The sequence below is a fragment of the Chelon labrosus genome (genome assembly GCF_963514085.1).
Source record: "Chelon labrosus genome assembly, chromosome: 23".
Lineage (NCBI taxonomy): Eukaryota > Metazoa > Chordata > Actinopteri > Mugiliformes > Mugilidae > Chelon > Chelon labrosus.
The window spans coordinates 16,537,310-16,563,230 of NC_140356.1; the positions used below are offsets into that span (position 1 = coordinate 16,537,310).

Here is a 25,921-nt window from a genome sequence, read left to right on the forward strand (position 1 = left end):
CCTCCATTTTTTTCGTTTTTCTTCTTATCTTAACTGAAAGTTTGAAGATGCAAGCTGTACAGATTGTAAAACTGCCTGAGGCAAATTTGCAGTTTGTGAAACTGTGCTGTGGACTTGACTAAGCTGATTGAACTGTGGAATGGATCTGAAACATTAATTCCCAAAGCTAACTTTTCAGATGTTTAGAGAGCTAAAATGTTTACAGTTTATCACTTGAAATGCGGAAAAGATTAATACACCGATCACTGACAGGAGAAGTGGATAACATTGACCATCTTTTGGACCTTAGACATGGAGACATGTAGCACCCACCCAGACCAGACCGGGCACCCCCACCCCATAGCAATCACTCCTTGACGGCAGCAGCCATCCCCAGCAGGATGCAGCCTGACACAGGGGTGAAACTAGGATGCACCTCCGCTGTAATTTATACCGGTCATCCCTCTTGGTGTGGTCACTGGTCTCCGGACACACATGCTGAATAAAACATGTTATTGACCCGACAATCCAAAGTCCGCTGATTGAGTTCCAAATCACTCCCCTCTCCTTCCATTATGTGACTCTATTCGCCTGCCAGTTTCAGAGGGTAAGAAATTAATCAGCCAAGTTGGCGGACTCATTCAGCACAGGCTAATTAGAGGAGGAGAGCTCAGCAGACCCCAGAGTCACTGCCTCTAACTTAAGGCTTAGGTTTAGTGTAAATGCTTTGTAATGCCTGCTGGTGACGACTCTTTCCAGGACGGGTTACTTTTAAACAAATGAGTCCCTGGCTTATTCCTCATTTCCTTTATTCTTATGCATAGAGCTAAGCCGTCGCATACTATGCATGGGAAGGATTGCTATTATATCTTCCTCACAACCGCTGGCCTTGACTGAGTCTATTTCCATTATGCCACCCACTGATTTGCTCGAGTGCCTTTGTCAAGGCTACGCTGTTAATGTAATTGAATGGGGCATTTCCCCCCTCTATCCTCTTGGCACGAGTACCCACACACATAAACTCACAATCTCTTCCTCTCTCTCTCCTCTTGCCAGATGTTGCCAGGGCGATCGAGCTGCTGGAGAAGCTGCAGGAGTCGGGCGATGTTCCCGGTCACAAGCTTCAGTCTCTGAAGAAGGTCCTTCAGAGTGAGTTCTGCACCGCCATCAGAGAGGTGAGTCTCCATCAGGGAGGGAACCGCTGGTCCGTGAACGCCGACGTGACTTTTGATTCTATGACTCTCTTTTCTGTGACCTTTCTCGTACACCTTGCAGTGGTGTTTTTCTTTTTGTGCTCTTTTCCAATCAATCACTGTGCTCCGTACTGTGATGAATTTCCCTCAGAGTTGGTGAAATTGCTGTTCCTTCGTCTGTCCGGTCATGGTTTCTGTGTTATCCGCCCCAGCACCAATGTACTTTTTATTCCAATCAAACCCTAAAAATAAAGTTTCTATAAATATTAACAGCTGGCTTTTGCACCAGCAATGATGTGGCGGTGGTATAAATAAACCAAGTAGCAGCCTCCAGGAAAGAAATACAAAGCCGAGGACGGCATTTAAACTATATTGAGGTTGAAACTGCCCCAAATTGCATATAGGACTTAAAGTAATGCACAATAAGGGTTGCTCCACCATTATTAGATTAGGATTTAGGAGAAGTCAGGCACTTCCAAGATGGCTGCCACCAGTAGCACCCTAACTGAGCTTCAAACAAGTCAATAACATACATGACGGAATAGGTTGATTGGCAGGACTAAAGAGGAGTTTAGATAGATAGAGTCTTTATTGTCCTATAAAGGATATTCGTCTTCACACATCAATTCATTCCATAAAAGAAAGACAGCAGCATTTGATGTTAACATCACAGTCTCATACAAAAAATCACACATCACATATAACATATAACATATAATATGACACACCACTTTCTGATGATGACGTGCTGGAGTTATCCTCAAGATTTGTAATACATTGGTTGCACAGTATGATTTAAAACTAAAACTACAACTGACACTTATACGATTGCGCTATAAGTCATCATTTGTTATAAAGCTTGTTCAAACGATATGAGGGACTATGGAATTCTTTTTTGCAGTCCTTTAAAGTGCAGCAGGTGTTATCTCAATAAATCTGACCAATGACTTAATATCGTGCATTTTGATCAGTGGAAGAAGGCTGCAGGTATTCATCATATCTTGGCGAAAGGTGAAAGATAAAACTCCCTGATTGTGTTGTTTTACCGAAAGCGTGCTCCGTTAAAGCCCTGGAATTCGACCTAGTGCTAAGCTTGACGCTACACTCCCAGAATGTACCTTTTCTTGTCAGTGTTGTGCTACATCAATCAACAAATGACGGCAGCATAATGAAAATGTCAAGGCTTATTGCTCTGCTTTATTGCCGCTGAACGGCAAAACTCAGAGGCCCGGTGAATTTTTGACCGCGTGAAAAATTCCCATTTAAATGATCACAGACAAACATTATGAGCGTTTCATTAAGCCGAGGCTTTGATTAGCCTGTTACACGGCGTTTTAATTAAGCGAATCGCTGCCAGAGATTGCTTTTAATCACATTTTTCAGGGACGAAGCAAATCGTAAAAACGGAAGTTCTTGTTTTTCTCCTCTTGCTAAAAGTCACATTCACGTTAAACAGCCACCGACTGATCCATCATCTCCCCATCATTTATCAGAAGGACAGGGGCTATAAAATAAACACGAGGGCGTTTGCTCGCCGTGGCACGGGTACATAGTCTGATAACCGCAGATCTTGTATATGTATTGTCCTGTCTGTTGTGATGTACTGTGGCATTAGCCAGTGACACAAATTTGTTAAGCAAGCCGCGGTTTGAAGAGCCGGGGAGAGGATGACAGATGCTTCACTGGCCTTTGTGCTGTGAGTTAATTGTAAACAAACCGAACATATAATTTGTTCCAGAATGAAAGATAATTAGCAGACTTGATCAGTATGTTGGGGAGAGCGTCCTTTATTTACTAAAGGGAATTGTCTTGTAAATTAAACCTACGTGTAATAAGATTTTATTGCCGCCGGTATCTTTTGGTATTGATTTCTATGCAACTTCTGGATGTTGACTGCTGAAATCTGTGTTTGACAAAACTTACTTTTCAAGCCCAAAGAATCTTCAGTATGTGACTTAAAGGGGAACTACCATTTTTTACAACTTGGACTTTATTTCTGGCATAAAATATGACCGTTTACTGACCCATATAACTTTGGTGTCATCTGGAGTCCTTCTAAAGATATTTAGATCTGCGTATATCCATATAGTGGGAGTGACTGGGGCACCGAATCGCAGCCTCTAAATAACACATTATCTGCCGCGAAACTGGTTCATTTCACCAATATTTTTCCGATTCTGAGGTTGTGGACGACGACTTTGTTTATGATGGACGTCCTTACCGTTTTGAGCCAGAGTATACGGATGAGGAGCTCGTTGAAAGGAGGATGTGGAGGCAGAGAGAGGAACAGCTGGCCAAAGAACAACAAACCGCTGCACATCCGCGAATAGATAACAGGTAACTCCAGACTCAACGGGGAATAGCACTAGCGTATCATAACAAAATATTGGTGAAATGAACAAGTTTTGTGGCAGATAATGGGCTTTCTAGAGGCTGCATTTCGGTGCCCCAGTCACTCCCACTATATGGATATACGCGGCGCTCCACTGGATCTAAATATCTTCCAAAGCACTCCAAATGACACCAAAGTTATATGAGTGAGTAAACGATCATATTTTATGCTAGAAATAAGGTCCAGCTTGTAAAAAATGGTAGTTCCCCTTTAAAGGTCCAGAGTGAAAGATTTTTAGGGGGATTTACAGTCATAAATTTAATATAATTTTCATAATTATGTTTTCGTGAGTGTAGAATCGTGTTTTTAGTTAAGAAAAAGGTATACTGTGGGCGATGGCTCGGAACGGTTTATCCATCTAAAAACACAATCGGTAACATAAACAGCAGAAAGGCTAACCAGTGAAAAGTAACTCAAAAGTATTGATCTTTTTTGAAAAACCTACGATCCAAGCCCAAAGCACCTTGCACGTTGGATTTCAGGGGAATGCATTGGCACAAATGAGATATTTAGGTTTTATTAGGGTATAATTACTCGAAAATGACAGCTTTTGAAAGCTTAGAATGAGCCCTTAATATCCACATAAGGTCCCAACCCACCACCACAGAGTCTGCCATGTTGCTCCGCCATTTTTCTATAGTAGCCCAGAATGGACAAAGTAAACGCTGGCTCAATAGAGCATTGTTTATATTTTTAGTTCCCCTTAATTGATTGGTTGCAATCTGCAACATAACCTTTAGATGTCACTAAATCCCACGCACTGGTCCTTTAAATATTTACCAGAGGAAAACAAAAATGAAGAAGAATCTGATTTAACCTTCTCACAATTAGAAAAGTAATAAGGAAAAGGTAAGGATGAGTGTTACAACTGAAGTTTAGCTTTAGAAAACGATAGTGTTTCTTGCTTGTAACTGAAAAATCTATGCATTCTTACGTTTTAAACTGACCTTGAATACAACCTTCCCTTAGCCCGGTGCTGCTGTTTGTCCCTAAAGGACTGTATTCACTTAAAAACTGATCAGCAGTCCGACGAAGAAGCCACAGCTTCAATTCATGGATGCAAGAGTTCAATTATTGCCCAGTCATTGTCTAGTCGTAGCAAAAGAAAGTCCCCCAACACTGGCGGTGACACCAGTTAGAAGAAACTGAATTTGATGGAGCGTTACATAAAAGAAAAAAAAAAAAAGAAGCTCCTGACATCATGCAAAGAGGCAGAGAGAAATAAAAGGCTAGTCTTCTCCTCTCACGGCTCGGGGAAGCCTGGCACGTCCTGGCACTAGCTGCACGGCTGGCAACCGGCTGGCTGATCTCAGTGCCAGTCACTGGAGTGCAAAGGCAGTGAGTCTCAAAAAGAAAAATAAATAAATAAAAAGCAGATGCACTTCAGCCACAAAGAGCTAGCTGAACACAGTCACATGGGAAGCCATCAGAGCAGCTTAGCAGCGAAGGTGACTATGGTTTATAGTCGATTACAGGTTTTGTGAGAACCCATGATACAACAGCTCCTCTCTATAGTGCTGAGCCAGCTGGAGGAGCGTGTTTTAAGTGCTGGCTGTTGCGTACTTCGGAGCATTACTGTTATTAACATTAAAGACGGTTTCACGTTGGAATATCGCAGCTGCGTCCTCCGTTTGTGTCGGAAACAATTAGGAGAGACGTTCTTTGGGAGGAGGACGGGGAATCTCAGTGGGAAGGCAGCAGTTAGGCTGGATTTAATGGCCTGATGCGTGCAAGTCTTTTTGAAAAGTGTTTGTTTGTGACTGGAGACAGCGCTCACAACCACAGGGTCCGCTTCCCTTACAGATGATACGTTTCCTCTCACACATGGCGTGCTTCCATTTCTGTCTCTAAACGGGGACAAAAAGAAATGTTTCAGCATCACTTTGGAGAATCATAGTGTTTACGGCACCGCAAGGCAGCATTCATTTATTCCTATGCATTTAAATAAGAAAATAAAACGGATTTTTTTAAGGTATTCTCTTTCTGGTTTGCCTTTTTGCTTATTTTTTTTGTTTTTTAATCTTAAATCTCATATTTCTGAGCTTCCGACCAGCATTTGAATGAACCATAGTGGAAGAAATAAATGAGCACTTTTTTTTCTATCACAGAAATTGCTGCCGCAACATTGCAATTTGGACAACAAATGCTCATTGTGATGCAAAACCAATCTTGTGATGTTTATTTTCATAATGTAATGACAGTAATTTGATTTCAGTGGTTGCCTGGAAGGGGAAAAGTGCATGCATTAGTTTAAATAAGTGCTATATTCTTAGGAGTAAGAGAAAATACAGGTGAGGTCTTTTAAAAAGATTCATTTTCGTCCTCTTTTCATATTCTAATTCGTTTCGACTGTCGGCGTTAACTGCTTTCAAGTTAAAAGAGCCGTAAAACATTGGTTAAACTGCGAATCCAGGCCTCCTGTTCGTTTTTTTTTTTTTTTAACAATATTTTTATTGAATTCCACAAAGCAGAGACAGACAGCAAAGACACAAAAACAGGATATGATCAATAAGATACAAAATACAAGATATGCAGACAGGAAAAGGAAAAATAATAATAGTAAAAAAAAAAAAAAAAAAAAAAAAAAAAGGGGGGGGGAGAGAGAGAGAGGGGAGAGAGAGAGAGAGAGAGAGAGAGAGAGAGAGAGCGCATCTGAGGGTATTCTGTCATCTGTTTACCACTAAGTTGATGATAACGGGCTAGTGTCTCGTACCCAGGCCAGGTCAGTGAGTCCAGATCTCATCCTTTGGCGGGCATTAAAGCCCAAGTAATCAAAATATGGATCCCAAGTACGGAAAAAAAGAAAGGGTCTGTCCTTTAATGCTGTAGAGAAGGCTTCATATGGAATAGTATTGGACACAATTTTTAACCACTGATTAAGGGATGGGGCTTTATCAGAGATCCAGAGGACCAGGATAGATTTCTTGGCACAGTGCAGCAGAATGTGAAGGAGGTCTCTATTATGTAGATCAGCAGGAAGTTCATCATTGAGTCCCAACAAACAAGTCCTTGGACCAAGAAGCAAATGGCGTTTAAAGATGAGGGTGAGCTGCTGTATGATCGTATTCCAGAACTGCAGGATGAGTGGACAGCCCCACAAGCAGTGAAAAAAAGAGCCTGCAGCAGTTTGACATTTAAGACACATATCAGACAAGGCTGGATACATTCTGTGCCGGGCTTCAGGGCTAATAAATAATCTATGCAAAATTTTAAATTGTCTCTCCCAGATAGAGTTAGATACTAAAACCCTAGTGGGCCGGCCAATCAGCTCATTCCATGCCTCAACATCAATAGCACCCAGATCAGCCTCCCATTTACTTCTGACTTTGTCTGAGTTGTCTACATTAAGGGAGGAGAGGATTTTATAAACCTTTTTGGTAAAGAATTTAAGGTCAGTGTTTTTTATCAATAAAGATTCTATAGGAGAGATGGCCAGCCCACCGGGGAATCTCCTCAGATTAGACAAAACAAAACTTCTTACTTGTAAGTATTTAAAGAAATCAGCATTGGTCAGACCATACTTAATTTTCTCCTGTTCGTTTTGATCACACTCACCTCCGCGTCCATTATCAAAGACGACCTTTCTTTCCAGTGCGAGCGTTGTGTAATCTGTGATTGATTTCTTTCCCTACGCACATATGTGACGCCGCTCATTTCACAGTCTGATGGGCCGGCTCCGAGCCTGACGGGGCGGACATACTAATCTAGCCTAAAAAAAAAAAAAAAAAAAACCTACTGTAACTCCGCCTCCAAACCTGAGCCCCTACTGTGCCGTGTGTCAACAGAAATCGCAAAACATGAATCAGCCTTGTTAAGGATGACAGGCCGGCTGTCAGCGTGACGAATGGACGACAGAAGAAAGAGCCGCCTCGGCAGCCGAATGACAAAAAAAGACAGAGTTTGATGAGCTGGTGGTCTTTTCCCTGCCATCGATGGCGAGGGCGGAGGGGAGGAGGAGGTTGTGGAGGGGGGTTTAGTCTCGAGACTCTGCGTTCGTCTCACTGAATCACCCTGAATGAGTTGTCAGGGTCAATCAGCCTTGCAAATGGGAAAAGAAGGACACAAGACGAGATGACTGGAAGAGCTAATCGGTTGGAAATGATGGAGAGGGGGGTGAGGGAGGGTCGGGGGGCTTCTTTTGCGGTATATCGCAAAAAAAAAGAGTCCCGCTCGACAAACAGGGGAAGTGCAATAAGCAGGCCAGAGCGATGTTTCATCAGATATTAAACTGCATCGGATTTTCTGCTTCGGAGGAGAGATTTGCAATCAGCATTATTGTGTTGATTTCATTACAACGCCTCTGCCACCCACGCCGCATTAAGTTAATAAACGATGAATGGTGCAAGTTCTGTTATATTCCCAGTGTGTCATGCTTAAACCCCGTCCAGAGGGGTTTTGTTTAGTCCTGTGCTGTTTCCAACAACATTAACCAGGCTCTGGTTACCCATCCCCCCTCTCCATCTCTCAGAAGATGAAACAGGAAGCCATGGTTACGAGCGGCATCACGTCAGTTTGCCCCCGCAGGCGTCTCTCGCTATTCTCAGGCTTTGTGGCGCCGTCGTCCGTGCAGAGTAGGTGCCAGCGCTCGGCGTCCTGTCGGGAGGAGCGTGTCCGTGTCACCAGGACGATGGAGGCATGAAGGGAACGGGCTGGAGAGAGCGCACTCACTGTTTTAGTGTTTCAGAATCTGGCAGAGGGGTTTGAAAACGTGCCCACGAGACAACTGGCGTCTTTGGAGCGAAGTGAAGGCATCACAAGACGAGGCATTCACAAGAGCTATTTGCTCCGTGTTGTCACTCGTTGTAGGGCTCAAATGTGTTGACACTGTCTTCACATTTCTTATGCACAAAGAAAATTATATATATTCAATAAACTAGGAAATAATAAAGCGCAAAAACATACATTTTCTAATTATTTTATAAAAAATTAACATCAAATGGCACTAGCCTTGCTTCCATCAATGTATCTAGAAGTTTTTATTCTCACCTGAGATGTTTTTTTCCATCTGCACTTGGAGGTAGACACCTTTTTCAAATAACAAATGTTTAACTCGCATGTCTAAGCTCTTTCATCTTCTAGAGAAGAAGAAGAGTCTCTCATATATGTATATATGACACGCCTCATTGTTGTATGGTCCTTGTTGCATGCATTAAGATCATTGCATGCTATGGCTAACCTGGAACATGACCATTATAAGCTGACATGAGAGAACAATTGCAATTTGCCTAATAGACAATAATCTCCCTATATATTTATATGAAGGCCAAAGTGATTGGTTTTCTTCCTTCTTCTTCTTGGATTATTATTTTCTTTAAGGTTCGCAACCTCTACGTCTTCTAATCTGTTTATTCCCACGACTTATTTTTTAATGAAACCTATATCGCTGCCTTCTGACGACGTCATCTATCCTAGTTCATTTGCACCAAACTAGCTGACGGACTTTTCAAAGGTTGACTTCAAATTCAAGTGAGCGAAGCTAATGTCGTGTGTTTGCTACGAGCAGCAGTTCTCTGGTGAACGTCAAAAGGTAAAAGTGGATACAATGTAGCTTTTAGCTTATAAACACAATTGACTGTATATAAAGATGGCACAACCACTCTGTGATGTCACAAGAGTGTTTTTGAAGCTCAGTGTGGATGTAAGCAGGCGGCCATCTTGGCTGCGCCTGACTTTCGAGGTGGACAGAAAGCTGGCTACCTGCGAGGACCACTCCCTAAACTTAAATACAGATAGAATTTAAACGGGTGAGTACAGAAACCTGCAATATAGACCGAAACCATTTTTGAAGCAGGCTGTAAACACATATGTAAAGTTTGACGTTTTTACGTGGAGCATTGAGTTTTGGAGCCAGCCTCAAGTGGCCATTTGGGAAAATGATCAAATATTTACATTAGAGCAAGAAGGAATGTGAGTATCGGACAAACACTGACTCCAAATGAAAGCTAATATTGCTATGTTAAGGCACGTTTTTGGTTTCCATGCAATTCTCAGACTACACTAGTACAGAATAGGTAGAAGCATTGCATATTTTATCTGATAAATAATTTACTGGGTATAGAAAATGATTAGAGAACACAACAGAGACTTTATGTCCTCCCACGTGCTCACTCTTGTTATTAATTCAGCCTTAAGCTATAAAATAAGTTTTAAAATGCACCAGTGATGTACCCTCTGAGAGTTGTCTCTTTCTTTGGTCTCATTACCTTTCAGCTCACTGCTCTGCCGCTCTCTTTCTTCTGTAGCAGATGCCAAGTATTGCATAAGCGCAGCGGCTCTATCTGTAACACACTTGCCATGTTTGAATAGAGCCATTACTAAACATTTACATAACAGAGACCAGTGTTTGAGGGACCAAAAGGCATTAGTTTAACAGATAGATGAAGCCAGCATTGTTACAGATTCCATGTCTGGAAAGCGCTAAGAGGTAGACGCGTGATGAATAGCTGTAATTAGAAGCACTGTTTTGTTTAAGAAATTAAAAAAAAGAAAGAAGATGGATAATTGAGCGGGAAAGGAAGCCGCTCTCTAGGAAGACAGAGCCAAGGAAAGCCTTTCGTGGCATTTATAAAGCTGTGCTCGGCCTCGGAAAGTGCAAAAGAGGAAGAAGTCCTTGGGAAAAAGGTGTCATTTGGGAGTTGAGTGTGCGAGGACTGCAGCCTACTCTTTCTCAAAATGCACCGGCGCTGTAAATCTGTCTGAAACATAGACCCGGTCTTAGATTCACGAGCAAAACCAGCCGACAGCAGCTCAGGGATGGGTTTTTCTTCTCTCCAACTGTTGAGATCTCTGCATATAAATGTGTGGAGGTTTGAGTCTTGTCAACATCCACCCTTTTGATGACTCAGATAAGTGAAGCCTTTGTGACATTGTTCTGTGGTGCGTCAAAGCTACCCGGAGTGTTTGCTTCCAACGAGCTGCTTCGCTTTGATGCGAGATATCATTTTGGAAACGGATGATTAAAATCGTTTGTGGGCCACATTAACTATTATCTAATAAGATTTTTTTTTTTTTTTGGAGAAATGCACACTTTCATTAGGCTCATTAAAATTACATTGCTCATTTAACTGCAGCTGCCGCGAATGCACAATTATTGCAACTGAAATCATCTGATCTCTGCTGGAAATGATGTTTTTCCATCAAGCGAGTTGAACAAGCTCAGCAAAAAAATAGTTCCTCTGTGACTTTTTTTGTCATCAGCCCATACGTCTCATTCATTAAAATGTTCTATCTCCGTCCTGCCGCTGTACCCTTCATTATACGGTGGCGGCACTGGAGGGAATATCTGACTATATTCCATCATGAGAATGATTGCATTAAGAGTACGCTGTAAGGAATTTTTGTGTTAAACTGCATTAACCGTACATCATCGCTCTACACGGCCTCCTTCTCTCATTTATTCTTTGAACAAGTTAATGCGTAGAGTGTCCTCAGAAGCCACATCTCAACTGGAAAGGTCAGCTGTCTACGCTGATTGTGTGTGCTTCACCGAATAGGTAGAATACCTTGTTGTTGTCGTTGTTTTACACAAGCGGACATACCCAGTTCATTCCCGGCAGTTTTGTGTTAGTACCTGTTCCTTTTGGTGCAGTTCAGGCTGGGCCTTGATTTCTTGTAGCCTGAAGTCATGAGTGAAGGATGACTGATGGTACTGCTTTGGTATCCACAGCTTTCCGTTGCCGTAGAGTGAAGGATTACAGTATAGGGACTCAACCAACGTGGAGACGCATGTGTTCGCCAACAGTTGACGAGTTTGTCTCCCCTGAGGGATGACACTGTACTATTGCTGATTAACCCAGAGAGGGAACACTCACATCAGAGTTTATCAGGCACTGGTTTCACTCCACACCACAAAGCTGTATGACCGACAATAGCACAAGGATAGACATCTATGCTTCCAGACATCTAAAACCAGACTAAAATAAGGCTACTGGACTTGTTTCACCACTCATCTAAGTGGCTTTTTCAATACCAACTCACTATTGGGGAGTACATGTTTTCATTGGGAACATATTTGGGTGGTGCCCATGTGAAACCTTTGCCATTTGCCTTTGTTTAAGCCTTGTTTTAGAGGTGGATGGTTGATAATCTTCATAGGCATACATTTCTGTGAATTCCACATATTTTGGACACTGCCACAGCTACAACAGCTAGACATTCATCTGCAAAGCTCTGCATAGCCCTCAAATCTCAAACACGCCAAGTCATGTCAGGTGTTATCGCTTTGTATTTTGGGGTTTTGGTGTATAATTCCACACCTTTTATTCTTCATGTGTCATTCAGTGGCATAAAATGGACCTACATAGTAATTGAAACCCCCTTCTTGGCTCATTTGCCAATGATAATGCCAATGATTGTTGGCAGGAAGTCTTGCCGTATGCCGTACTTTAAGAAGAATTTTCATTACAGCATGGAAATTTGATGAATCCTTGATATTTACATATTTGCAAAGAGATGATAGTTGCTTTAGCTTTCATCTCGACTATTACTTTTATATATTAGCAATTATATCTGTCCTAACTTACAATCACCAAGCACCATGTGTTCCACCCTCAGTCAGTCTGTTACTGTATAATGCAGTGTGAGTCTGAGCAGCCGGCTGTGAAAGAAAACCATTATACGACTATGGAAATGGACAGTGTGAGCTCAGATGCAGCCTGGTGATTTCAGATTTCAATAATGTGTAATTAAAACACTTGTCTCTCTGCATTTCTTTTCAGGTGTACCAGTACATGCATGAAACAATTACAGTGAATGGCTGTCCAGAGTACCAGGCGAGGGCCACAGCTAAGGTATTTCATACGCCTCTTTTATCATTGCTGAAAACGGTAACTAATGAGAGGGCAACTATATGTTAACGTTTTCTTATACTTCACATATGTACTAGTATCTGGCCCAATAGTGACAAAAAATGCTATTCTTATGATATTTTAGCCTTTGTCACTTTCTGGAAAATCATTTTAAAATGCTGATGACTCATCCTGCACTTAAGGCGTGGCCTAATTTTGCATCCAACTATAATGTTAACATGAAATTAAATTTGTGTTTTCCTTTTCTTATACTTCACATATGCACCAGTATCTGGCCTAACAATGACAAAAAATGCAGTATTATTAATGGTATTTTAGCCTTTGTCACTTCCTGGAAAGTGAAAGATGTTGATGACTCATCCTGCACTCGTGGGCGTGTCCTCATTTTGCATCCAGTGAAACACTCTCCAATTTTCATATCTATCCCATGGCTTTCATTTGATGATTTAGAGGTCATACACCCTGCCTGCCTCAAACCATTTAAACAAATGTACTTTTAGTCGGTGTGCTTTGGGGAAATTAACGTGAACCGTAAGGTCAACCACAGTTGCGATCAGCACTAGAATCAAAACCCATTTTCCGAGAAGAAAGACGGCCACTGACAGTACGTAATGGGCTAAATGTTTAATGTCTCAAGGGCTGCACTGGGATTTCTTGTTCTCCATTCTTTGTTCCAACAATCACCAGTTATTTAAAGGCTTTTATTGCAGCTGTAAATCTGAATAATGTTCCTCCCAGAGTTATCCAATTACTAGTTCCTATGAATCATTTTCAAACTCTTGTTTCTTCTACTTGACTGGCTTACATTTTTTGGGAGGCTGTTTTTTTGTTTCTTGCTGTTTAGATGTCACAGGTAAAGGACAAAATCAAAACATTTCAAGGTGCTGCGTGAGCGGAATAAGCAAATTGTGTTGTGACAAAAGAGGTGACAACACCTCACCGGCAAGAGACGCAGGCTTTTTATGAAAGAAAACAAAGGCAGAAGTCTGATTTAATGTTGAGAGGAGGATTAAATGCATGGAAAAGCGGAGACATGAGAGCACTTACATGTCCTCCATTGGCTCAGTGTCCAGCTGAGTCCACTCCTCTTCGCAGAGTGGGTGGAAAAGGATGACAAAAACAAAGGGAAGAGTGTGTTTGTGTGTACGAACACAGAGAGAATGTATTAGGCTTCATATTATGAGAGCTGCTGACCGGCTCTTTTCTCTTTTGTTTGGCTCTGCTAACTCTGCACACAGTAGTACCGCAGAGTCTGATGAATTGCAATTCAACACCTGGTTACGGCTCAAGATTTTGGGACTAACACCTTTTCACTTTCTCGCTCAGACTTTGATGAGATGATCAATACCACTCTCAGAGCATTAAACACAGAGCCAGAGCCGGGAGGTAATCAGTTCAAATTAGCATAATGATTGCAAGCGGAAGGGAAACAGGCAGCCTTGCCCTGTCCAAGGTTCAGAAACACACCTTCCGGCTCCTCTGACCCTCATTAATGAAATTTTCATACAAATGTGTGGGATTTCTGTGGCCTTATTTAGATGAAATGAACTTGTCCTGTCTCCGTATTGAGTAAAAAGCAAGAGCAAGGAGGGTAAAGATATGGTGCAGGAACGTCCGTGTTGTTAATCATCATGTTTTAAATCTTTTGTGTATAATGACAATCCTGTGCTGGTCCACCGGTAGCTTTACGCCAATTAGTAATAATTGTGTAGTGGATGGGAGTAACCATAGCGACGGAAACTGTAGCTAGGGTTCTGTGGCGGAAAAATGTTGGTTACAGATGTAACCTGGGTTCTCTGAATAAACCATCTCTGGAGGTCACTAAGAATGAACTAGATCCTAATCTAAGACTCATTCAAGCAATGTTTCTGATGCTTTAGATGAAAAATAAACTCAACATTCAAAAGAAAGCGATCTGCAGGGTCAGGGCTAACTCAGATTACCATTAACATTGGAGAGCACTGAAAGAAGATAAGAGGAATGAGGGACAGTGGTAGCACAGTAGGTCCAGCAATTTCAAATACAACTACAAACATCCTCATCTGTTTTAGCTTTGGAGAGTACCAGGCCGGTCTGGCTGTGTGCACCGGCTTCCAGCAGCTATTCAAGCCTGGCTAATCGTTTCACAATAGTTCAATTCAGAAAATGAGAAAACAATCCTTTAGACAACATAGAACGAGATGTTAATGGTAAAGAACCTTGAGTGAGGCTTGACTGTATCCTGGTTGGCCCCTTGCTTCAAGAGTTTAAGCTAACTAGGCTAACTCCCTAGCCGTTTGACTCCATAAATTACCCACATAGCTCTTGGCAAGGAAGTGTATTTCCCAAACTGTCAAGATAATTTCTGAAGATGTGCAAATGGTGTATCAGGGTTTCTTTTCTCCCAAAAGGACGGATTAAGTTTGAGAAAAGATTAATTTATTATTTTTTGGAATATCTTTATACCATATACCATCTAATCTCGGAAACAGCATCTTTATTAAAGACTAGAAAGGCGGCCTATTTCTCTCTAAAAAGAAAGTTAAGCGACAGTTAAGCTGAGGAGAGAGAAAAGTGTCTCTGCGTCCTGGGAAGCAACCGTAAAGACGTGATTTAAAACTCTTTCCTGCTCTCCTGTCTTTGCCCCGAAGTCACTGCTCCTGAATCTTTATTAAAATTATCCACTGGGCAATTAAGCATGCAGCTAATGGTCTGAACGGACCAAGCTGTGGGGGATACTGCCAACAGGGAACGCTGGGTATTTTTAAAAAGTAGCTGAGACAGTCACTGAAGCTAAGCTGCAGTGCCACCTACACTCAGTCAGCATATATGCAAAGGAGAGTTAATGCATACTGTAGCAATGGTATTGAAAACGAATCGCAACAGTGATGAAATAGTCGAAATGTACGTTTCTGCTCGTCAAGTTTTCTCAAGTGTTTCACTTAGTAAAATCTCCCGACAGTCGGGCTTTTTGTTTCCCCCCCGAACATCTCGACTCTCTTTGATTGCTTCATTAATTCAATCAATTCAGCCTCTTATTCCTGGCCCCAGGCACTTATTACTGATCTTGATGAAGACTGGGACTTTCAGAGAAGTGAAAAGGGAGCTGATAATGAAGTGACTTTGCATACTTATATACAGCGTGGTGTGTCAACCTCCAGCTAGCTTTTCATTTAAAATGCCTCCTGTGTTTGAGGGGCTCTGGTCGGCCATCTGCCAGATTGTTTTTTCATTTGCAGAAACCCAGATAAAGTTGTGAAGGTCGATGCGCTGCGAGGCCTGGGAGGCGTCGGTATGCATGCTGAGGAGCTGCCTTTTAGCTTTTTTTTTTTACACACACAGTGGGACGGAAAGCGAGCAGCGGAGGAAGAAAAGGCGACGGCCGGAGAGAGTAAAAAGGAAGGAGAGGGGGTGGTTGTAATAGTACAATTAGCAGATAAAAACGGGAGAGGACGGTGAAATGGGTTTGAGCAGAAATGAATGCGGATCAGCATGACGCATATGAATATGGAAGAGCGAGCTGAAATGGGAGGCGCTGCCTGGAGGGAGCGTCAAAGACCTCAAAGTGCCAAGCAGCTCCTCTGCTGCTGGGAATTTCGATACACATCTGCAAAAGCTTCAGACACAGCTCTCCCCTTCCCTTCCCTCTCTTTCCCCCCTCGCATATCATAAATGATGCTGACTTGACAGCGAAGCACCTGTGGCAGTGCATCTGCGGATGAATGTGCACGGGGGTGTCTCTTTGTTCGCCTGCCATTAGCTTTCCCGAGCTCGGCTAACAAGCTCCTGGGCGCTTTGTTGTGAACGTACAAGAAGCGAGGAGCTTGGCTCGCAGTTCAAAGACAACCCCACAGCCAGTGAGCAACTTCAACTGGCTGCTAGAGCTACTGAGGGTGAAAGTCTGTCTGGCTGCTCCTCCCAGCGTGAAACTTGGATGTGTTAATACGTGCGCCTGGGAAGCCAGAGAACTTCTCATGTGGAGTCTAAATCCCCAGCCCCGACTAAATCCTAATGCTTTATGCCTGTTCTCGCTGAAATGCAGGTGCAGCAGAGGTTTACACCCAGCGTTATAGTCACTTTGTAATGGTGTCCGTCCTTTGCATTCAAAGTGAGAAGGCTAGAAGCGGGTACTGGACGGCAAGACTTTGAAAAAGAAAATGTCGGGTTGCAAAAGCTGCAAACATGATGTCAGACCAGGTGCACTGACTTTAATGATGGCACTATTATGCAAGGACTAGCATTTGTCACCACTGTTACGCCTAAAAGCCAGTCCTAGATTTACCCCAGCCTCTTTCTTGGTCCAGATCAAAGTCCCTTGTGGTCTATTTGTCTCTGCCATGATGTCCACACTCAGAATACTCAGCTAATGTCTTCTTATAATGCATTTCTGTTTGAATTTGTGTCATATTCTCTGGTGAGATGGCTCAATTTTCAGTGCATGCTCACCAAGCAGCACCTTACCTCCTTTCCTCCAGGCCACAGTCGCAGCCTTCGCAGCCAGCGAAGGTCACTCCCACCCGCGGGTGGTGGAGCTGCCGAAGACAGAGGAAGGGCTCGGCTTCAACGTGATGGGCGGCAAAGAGCAGAACTCCCCCATATACATCTCCCGCATCATTCCCGGAGGCGTTGCAGAGAGGCACGGCGGCCTAAAACGAGGGGACCAGCTCCTGTCTGTCAACGGTGTGGTAGGTGCAACCAGACTTACGCCATATGGGAGGAGAGGATAATAGATTGGAGGGAGAGCGTAGAAAAGCCTGCAGCTGCAAAATATGTAAACTCCACTGAAGTATTTTTAGCAGCTTTTCACAAACTGTTTGACTCCTGCATTGATATGTGAGTTAACAATCAAGGGAGCTGCCGAGGTCACAGGGTTGCACACTGGATAGACTTGAATTTCCGTTCATTGGCTCAAAAATCAGTTCCTTTTAAGTTTTCCATGAACCTCCCCCCCTGCAGAGCGTCGAGGGGGAGCACCACGAGAAAGCGGTGGAGCTGCTGAAGGCGGCCAAAGACAGCGTGAAGCTGGTGGTCCGCTACACCCCCAAAGTGCTGGAGGAGATGGAGGCGCGCTTCGAGAAGCTGCGCACGGCCCGGCGGCGTCAGCAGCAGCAGCTCCTCATGCAGCAACAGCAACAGCAGAACATGTCCTCTCAGCAGAACCACATGTCGTAGGTGAGGCGCTTCATTGCTTTAAGGGTGACGGGGGTGAAGTGGGTAAGTGGATGCTGGGAAGGGAAAACGCTGACTTGGACATAAAGTTACGTTAATTTAGTTTAAATTAAAATGAAGGGTTTATTCAAGCACACGCTGACCAATGAAGTCGTCAATCAGACCTTACAGAAGCTTGACAGACGTTCTTTAGGGAATGAATATCAGAATTTAGGTTCTTTCAGACCACGGGAACCTTTTTATAGTTCTGTTGCAGAAACAACCCCTCACTTTTTTCACAAGAGTACAAGCTACTCAAAGAATAGCTTAGCTTGGTTAGCACTGATGCCTCACTGCAAGAAGGTCCGACTCCAAGGTCCGACTGGGGCCTTTCTTTCTGTGCGGAGTTTGCGTGTTCTCCCTGTGTCTGTGTGGGTTCTCTCCAGGTACTCCAACTTCATTGGTGATTCTAAATTGGCCGTAGGTGAGAGTGTGAATGGTTGTCTGTCTCTCTAGACTGGAGACCTGTCCAGGGTGTACCCCGCCTCTCGCCCAATGACAGCTGGGATAGGCTCCAGCCCCCCCCCCCCCCGACCCTCCAGAGGACTGCTAGTGTAAATGCAGCTTTAATATCTGGGAAGATTTTTAGTCATCCAGACTATGGTATATCCAAAAACGTTAAGGAAAGGCAACTGGACTTCTACAAGCAAAAGACGGTTAGCTTAGCTTAGCTTAGCTTAGCATAAAGACTGAAAGCTGAGGAAAACAAAATGCACGGATCAGCACGGATTAATTTCCCCAAATATCGTCCTTTTACCAGCCAATTATCATGAATTTAGTCATTTAAATCTGCAGATTGGTTTAATTTTTAGTAACTAAAGGACTGCTCTCATTGCCTTTCGCTTTATTTCTATTTATATAAGTCTGATTAAGGTCAAACTGAAATTAGCTCAAACGATCTTTCAGCTTCAACAGGATTTAGTTGTTTTTTTTTTGGACTTGCGAGCGAGCAGTAAAACAAATCAAAAGGTGATAAAATTATCCACGGAATGTCTTGTCATCTCCTTTATGAGCATCAGGGCATCAGGCTTAGACCTCCCAGCTGTTCCTGTATTTGTTAGATATCTTCAGATGACTTTGACGGTAAACCATTTTTATCATTTGCGTCAGCCTCCGTTTAATTCATTCAGAATTTTAAGGCATTTTTTATTGATTATTTTATAAGCTGTGTAATAAAAATGTTCTTTTGCACATTTTCCAAACAGACATTAAAAGGATTCAGATGGTAGAAAAGTAAGTCGGAAGTCCTGCAAGTTCTCTCCTTTGTTTTGCCATGCAAGCACTTCTGTTGGCTTTTGTGCAGACGTATACATCCCAGCACCAAGCTTGAAACCTCACTGGAATGATTTGCAAACTCAGGAGCCAGGATCCTCTGTGCAAACATTACCGCTTCCTCTGTATTCTGCCGGTGATACTGTTGTAAAGGCTGTAAATTATTCAAGCTTGGACTGATTACATCTATGGCTCATGCTCTGAAGGTATATGGATAAGCAGGTACAGCCTGCACTGTAGCTCCTGGCAGGCTAAAGCAGGATGGAGGGTCTGTATAGCTCTGATTTAATTTTTATTTTTTTTACAGTTCAAACTTTGAACAGAGCTGCCTGTCAAACTAAAGCAAACTCGCACTTTCACGGGGTGAAAGGAGAAACTGCAGACGCTAATCAGACCATGAAGCTAAATCCTATCATGCAATGGCTAATTCTGCCCAGACTTCTCAAATTATTTAAGTGTTCCCCTGACGTATTGGAGGCCGGCATTTGTCCAAAATCTCTTTGGCATTGATGCTAAATCCCCGAGCATATCTCTTGTCTTGCACTTGGCACGGCGCGGCTTGGGAAGGTATTTGGGAGCTTGTAACAGTTGGTTGCGGTGGAGCTACAGACAGCGAGCCGAGCAGGGATCATGTTTTATCAATGCCGGCATGCTGACCACAGAGATTTGCTTTGGCGGCCAAGAGGCTGCCGACCAAGTGACACGCACAAGCAGATGAGAGTGCAACGTAAGCCCCTGGTTTGCCCGGTATTCACCTCTCTTTCTGTCTCCCACTGTCTATTCCTTCTTCTCTGAGTACAACATAAAAATAAAACATGTTAGCCAACTGGTTGAAGGTAGATTTTGTTGAGGGCTTTGATCGACTGATCAATACACCTTTCTCACAGGTGACATTTTGACATGCAGGGTGGATTTATCATGGCTCAGTCCCATTAAGTGTATCCTCAAAAGCACGACCTTCCCTGTGCTTCCTTTGCTCCGACAAGTCAAAATGTTGCATACGGTACATGTTGTATTGTTGATGTTAATGGAGGTATTTCGAGCAAGATTTGACCCTTTTTTGTTTTTGTTATCTCACATCATTATTGAAAGTCTGTATTTTGTTTGAGCGACCCCGGTTAATAGGTTCCTAGCTTAAAATTCAGATGCAGCCTTCAGACTGAATCCATGAGCTTGTGTTACGACACTGGAAGTTGTGTACGAAAAATGCTAGGCGTCCAAATAAGTCATGTGAACACCCGTTGGTGTTTAGAAACCACAGAGGCCAACGATTTAGCAAGCTGACAGCCAGGTACCTTAAAATGGAGTGTTGGCCACAAAAAGAGTCCATATGAATAGATCATGATGTCCTTATCTAGTCTTTTTGTCTCCTGATCCAATCCCAATCATTTAATATTGAGTATCGCCATATCCGAATCTCAATCCGATCCTAAAAAATAAAATAAAATAAATAAAAATTCCTCCTCTGGAGATTCATATAAGCATTTCTTATGTTACTTGTATTCTCCTAGATCACATGTGTGCCTTCCGACTCTATTAAGTCTAATAAGTAGGACTGTCAAAGTAAATGCGATAATTACACCTTAACCCAAACTCGTCAAGAGGGAAGGTTGTACCTTGGTTCCAGAAGCTCGTCCAACACAATAAACCCTGTAACTCTCTCTCCTGTAATATTTTTTGTCTTGATGTGGTCTCCAGGAAACTTTTCTCTTCTTTTAACCGTAGCGTTCATTGTTTTTGTTGTTTTTGTTTCTGTGCAGCCTTTACTCAATGTATTCAATTTTAATGATCTTTTTGTAGCTTGCGAACGAATATGATAGTATTGAATGACTACCACCTCACCAAGCATCCACAGTTTACAAATTTCTGTCCGACTGACTTGATTATCCACGGTGAAATACTTCTACACACCAGACATGTCTTCTTCTTCTTCTGCTTTGACATTAGCCAGTGCCATTAAAACAAAAGAAGAAGAAGTTTCCACGCTACTGGATGTGGTTTTGCTTTATGGCAGAGCTACAACAAGTAACAACAAAAGTTTAATTTTAAAAATGCCTGGAACGGCCCCGATACCGATCTTGCGATACCGCTAATCGACATCGCTAATATGGGCAAGCCCCTCTTGGGGTATTAGCAATCTCCTAAGTGGAAAGTTTTCCACAAGTTGTGACGTGTTTGCTGACGTTTTCAGAAATGCTGAATTATAATGTGGAAAATGATGATATTCCCAGTAGCCTCATCCTTTTATTATTCCTTTTCATTCCTACCTTAAGTTACCAAGTCATTAGCTTGCTAAACAGTTAGCTTGGTTAGCAACGGTTGCCGAGCAGCAGTGTTCTCATGACTTAGCTTCCTCTTCTGCCATTTCTGGACATGTCTGCAAACCCGTCACAAGTCTTACGAGTTAAGCTACAAGTTATACTCTAACTGTACTGAAAATTGCCCCTTAGTACATTATGAAAAGACGAGGGCCTTCATTTGGTCTCTTGTGTGCGTGGTAAACAAAAATCACATTTGACGGCACCCGGAAACAATTCATTCTCGAGCATTTGAAGCCGGTTGCAAGAATCAAACTGTGCAGCCAGAGCACGAAGGCATTGCTCTCAGCTTGTTTCTCTTTCCTTCCCTTTTGACCTGCAGGTTTTTCCAAAAGAAGAAGTGAAGGAGGGTGGCGGAAAAGGCGGATCCCAAACAGACCGCCTGTTTTTTTGCGCCGAGTCGAGGATCCCAAAGGAATCCCTCCCATCGCGGAGGAAACCAACAAGCAGAAGACTCTTTTTACTCTCTCCCTTCCAGTGTACCACGGCTTACTACTGAGCAAAAGCGACGAGAGCGTTTGTCCTGAAATCGGTGCTTTGTTTAAAAAAAAAAGTATGAGGGAGGTTAACAGCGACAGTCGTTCCAGTTTGACTTTGTATTCCCTTTTCTAAGTTCTTGTGTTTGTTGTTTCCGTTTATCCATCCTGATTGCTTACGTCCATTGCGCAGTGGAACCATTTTTGCCATCATTTGTACAGTGGTGTTTCTTATTGATTCTTCAACTGGTGCTTGTGTCTCCGTGTGAATGACCATTGATTTCTTTCTCTTTCTATGTGTGCGCGCGTGTCAGACTTGTCCCGTTTTTGGATAAAACTCTTTTTTACCTTCTATATTGTAGCAAGAAAAGATTTTGTATCTTGTAGGTTTAGCAATAACACACACACACACACACACACACACACACAGACATACACACACTCTTCGGTTTTTACATTCTGCCACTGAAATTCACAAACGCACACACACGGGAGTTTATGTGCAAATGTAGAGCAAAGCAAAACCGGGTCTTATGCACTGCGAGGCAGCTTCCGAGTCCAAATCTCTGTGCCATTTGAAGAGATTATCGATTTACAGGCGGCGTGAACAATTAACGTGCAATAACGGCGATCAATAAAAGACTTTATAAGCTACTCCCAAGTGAAATTTACCTACTTGATATATATAGATATATATATCTTACAAAGATCAGTCCTCTCTGAAATGTTAACTGCGTCCTGTTTCCGACAGATTAACAGAATGTCGTCAGTTTTCATTTTAACGGAATTGAATGGATTTATTTTCCCGTCTATTTTATAGTTTATGAGATCAGAGATTTAACATAAAGTTCTATCGTTCCTTTTAAATATTATGTAGAAGATTACTATTAAATAAAGTTATAATTATTATTATACGACAGATGATGATTCTAGCTCGTGTGGAAATGTCTCCTTCATTTTGACAATCATTGTGAGAGACTGCGTGGAATGTTTGACCTTCCCTTTCCGTCCGTATCCGTAAGAAAAATCAGTTTTCTCTCGTCACCCGAGTACCTGAACTACCTGAGTTAAAGCGGTAATCCGCCGATCTGTGTTTGCTTAATGATTCATTTCTGTCGCTTGGCGCTCTTCGGTGCTACGCGCTCCTTGTTGTTGGTGTTGTTTTCTGCTTCTCACCTCCTCATCTCTTGTGTTTCCTTGTTGACTGTTTGTTTTCCATTTTCTGACTTTTTTGTTGTTTTTGTTCAACCATGCAGGCTTTACCACGTCTTTCTTTTTTCCATTTATCCCAGAGTAATTAAAAAAGTGAATGCCAGAAGGTGGTTTTTCCTCCCAAGTACGCTCTCTGTGTTAACAACTGATTTTTTTAATGATAAATAATGATAATTTCTTTAAAACTTACAGAAAGTGGTGATTCAATTTAAGTTTTTTAACCTTAACAGCAGAGCTAAAGCCTCCTCTATCCATATTATGTGCCCATTGACCATTTCCCAAATAACCTATTAGCAGTGAGGTCTTATTTGCCAGGTTTGAAATGACATTCACATATTTTTTGTCCCTCGCTCTCACCCACGTCTCACTCCCCCTTTTTCTATCTTTAAATCACAGGTACTCTTTCTTAATAGACTTGCATTTTTTGAAGCTGATGGTCCCGTACTTACAGTAAAGGTTTGAAAAGAAAAAAAAAAAAAGACAAACTGTTGATATGCAATTGTTATACATACTATATTTGTATAAATAAATCTATGTGCTTGTGTACAGTGAACGGTTTGTCGACTCGTCTGTTGTGTCCCCACGCTGCATTGCATGTGATGGTGTCATTCGGTGTAAGGTAACAGGGCATTAGTGGTTTTGGCGTCACCCGTTAGATTCCTGAAGAGCGGCTTTGAAGCTCAGTGCGGCATCTCTGGCCGTCGCCATCTTGGAATTGCTTGGCTCCACCTAACAGGTGGTTTAGGATTCTGAGCCAATTTGACGTCGCAGCTACGTCAATGCCCGAGACCCTACGCAGACCCTGAAGGCCTGAAGTACACCTCTCCAGAAATGGAAGTATATGCCGCGGCGACGCAGACCACAAGAGCTGTGACTGGTCCACTTGGAAGTAGCACATTTCCGCTTTAGTATTCACGGCTGCTTCTCCATCTCTACAACTTTCAAATCAATTGTTTTGGATCAGTGAAGATGGAACACATCGAGGAAAGGTTAACTGAGGAGATTCAGAGGTAGAAACATTTGTACGACTTGTTTTAGGCGCAAAATATCTGCAAAAGTTTCAGTCGCCATTGCTGAAAGAGAAGCAGGAAGTAAAAACAAAAATTAACCTGAATGGCGAAAAAGTCACCGACTAGCATTTGGGTGGCGTTTTTACAGAGCGAGCCAGACTGACGTGCCTTAACTCTTGCCAGCAACCTGTGATTTCACCCACCATGCCCTTAATTATGCAAAACCAAAGCTGTTTTTATACCAGGTTGTAAACATGATTATTTTCGCCGTTGGACATTTTAACGCAGAGGTCTACGGGGATTGACTCAGTTTTCGTGCCAGCCTCAAGTGGCCATTTGAGGAACTGCGCTTGAGGTTGCCACTTGGGTATAACAGGTTATTTTGTCTTTTCTACTCTCCACTGCTACTTTCACGGAACCAAAGCCCGCTCCAAGGTGACTGATTACAACAATTCGGACAACAAAAGCAACTTTTTAAATTATGTGCATTACAACAAATATTGCAAATGTATAAAATTTGGAGGTAAACACTTGTGCGAATCAATAAAGCTCCGTGAGTCAGTATGGACCTAGGGATAATGTGATTTATTTCGGCTGACATTTATGGGGATTGACTCTCTTTGGAAGTCAGCCTCTAGTGGCTATTATAGGTACTGCAGTTTTTCACATTGGCTTCTATGGTGGCTGCTCGTCTAAAAAGTAAAGTAATCACACAAAAAAACTGTTCAATCTTTTGTTTGGGCTTTATGTGGCAGTAGTTTTCATTTAGATCTGCTTGGTGGATTAATTTCTTGTCGTAATTGACAAAAACAATTCAAATTCAAGTGTATTATATCTTAAAAATGTGTAATCTTCCACTGAAGTGATCATGTCTACGTTTTTTTATTGCGGACTATGAGCATGACTTCCGTGTCCTCTACATGATAGGTTTGAATGGTTTGAACCATTGGCCGTATATATATATATATATATATATATATATATAACTGGCTTTAGATCCAGCCGACTAACAGCAGCCCATCGCCAATATCCTTTCAGCAGTGGTTGTGATTAAACCTTGTGTACTGGAAGCCTTCCACACAAAGCCCTCCAACACAAAGTCGTTCACCTTTTGTTAGCGCGATACAAAGAGCAGACACTGAAACTAATAAAGAGAGCCCTGTAAATGGAAACTTCTAACCCGAAGCACAGTAAGTTGTAGTAGAGGAAGCATGTCGTACACGGAGCAATAAAACCCCTGTTAGTGCTTCTCTCCACCGAACATCTGCAGCACCGAACGACCAAAGCCCAAAGTGATAATGCTCAAATGTGTAGGTGACATTAGTGCGGGTGACGAATGTCTCGCCGGCGTCTGTAGGTGTTAATCAGGAGCAAAGAGAGTCTGAATGTAACACCTCCTCAGGGGTTGCATGCATTAACAAAAGGTGCAGTTCCTGGTTCCTAGTGGACTTCTAAAACTTCCAGTTCTGCTTTATACTCAGACTCATAACAGAACTTTGACAAAGGCTGCATTCAACATATAGCTGTTTCAGATGGTGGATTTAATTAAGACTTGGAAGATGTTTGTTTTTTCTGTCTCTTTTTTTTATTTGGTAATCAGTTTTCTTGACTTCCCGTCTTTGTCTGTTCCCGCCTCTGTGATTCCACTCACCTGTCTCGCCTCGTGTCTCCTCCCCTCTTTGGTCTCACCTGTCTCTCGTTACTCCATCAACCCTTGTGTTTGTGTGTATGTGAGTGTATATGTATATATATATAACCCTGCCTTTTCTTTAGTTACCCCTGTCTCTCCTAGACTCGTACTTCCTCTTGTTTCTGAGTTCTCGTCTTGGTTTTGGTCCTTTCCTGCTTCTGGAGTTGTGTTTTTGTATACCCTGCCGTCCCTGCAGCGTCTTAAGTTCTGCATTTTGAGTTTTTGTTAAAGTAGTTTTGCTTCCCTGCCTTTGGGTCCTACCTCCCTTGAAACTTGACAGGATGGACCGAAGGTTTTATGGTGTATATTGGCTAATCAAAGCTTTCACTGAACTGCACCGTGGTGCAAGGACAATTAATGACTTGTTTGCAAGATAAAATATGCC

The 25,921-nt window shown here is 42.5% G+C and overlaps 1 protein-coding gene across 1 annotated transcript; it reads left to right on the forward strand.

Annotated features, from left to right (window-relative positions):
* Positions 1-1,046: 1,046 nt before the first annotated feature.
* Positions 1,047-23,282, forward strand: lin7a (lin-7 homolog A (C. elegans)). The gene is made up of 5 exons (XM_084573494.1): positions 1,047-1,154; positions 12,282-12,353; positions 16,826-17,035; positions 17,307-17,522; positions 21,471-23,282. The coding sequence occupies exons 2-4, from the start codon at positions 12,294-12,296 to the stop codon at positions 17,520-17,522; spliced, it is 486 nt and encodes a 161-aa protein (XP_084429620.1). The 5' UTR covers positions 1,047-1,154; positions 12,282-12,293; the 3' UTR covers positions 21,471-23,282.
* The last annotated feature ends 2,639 nt before the right edge of the window (positions 23,283-25,921 follow it).

Coding starts and splice junctions, on each gene's coding strand:
- lin7a (XM_084573494.1), top strand. CDS start 12,294: ATGCATGAAACAATTACAGTGAATGGCTGTCCAGAGTACCAGGCGAGG. Junction 12,354..16,825: donor AGGCGAGGGCCACAGCTAAG/GTATTTCATACG, acceptor CCTTTCCTCCAG/GCCACAGTCGCAGCCTTCGC. Junction 17,036..17,306: donor TCCTGTCTGTCAACGGTGTG/GTAGGTGCAACC, acceptor CCCCCCCTGCAG/AGCGTCGAGGGGGAGCACCA.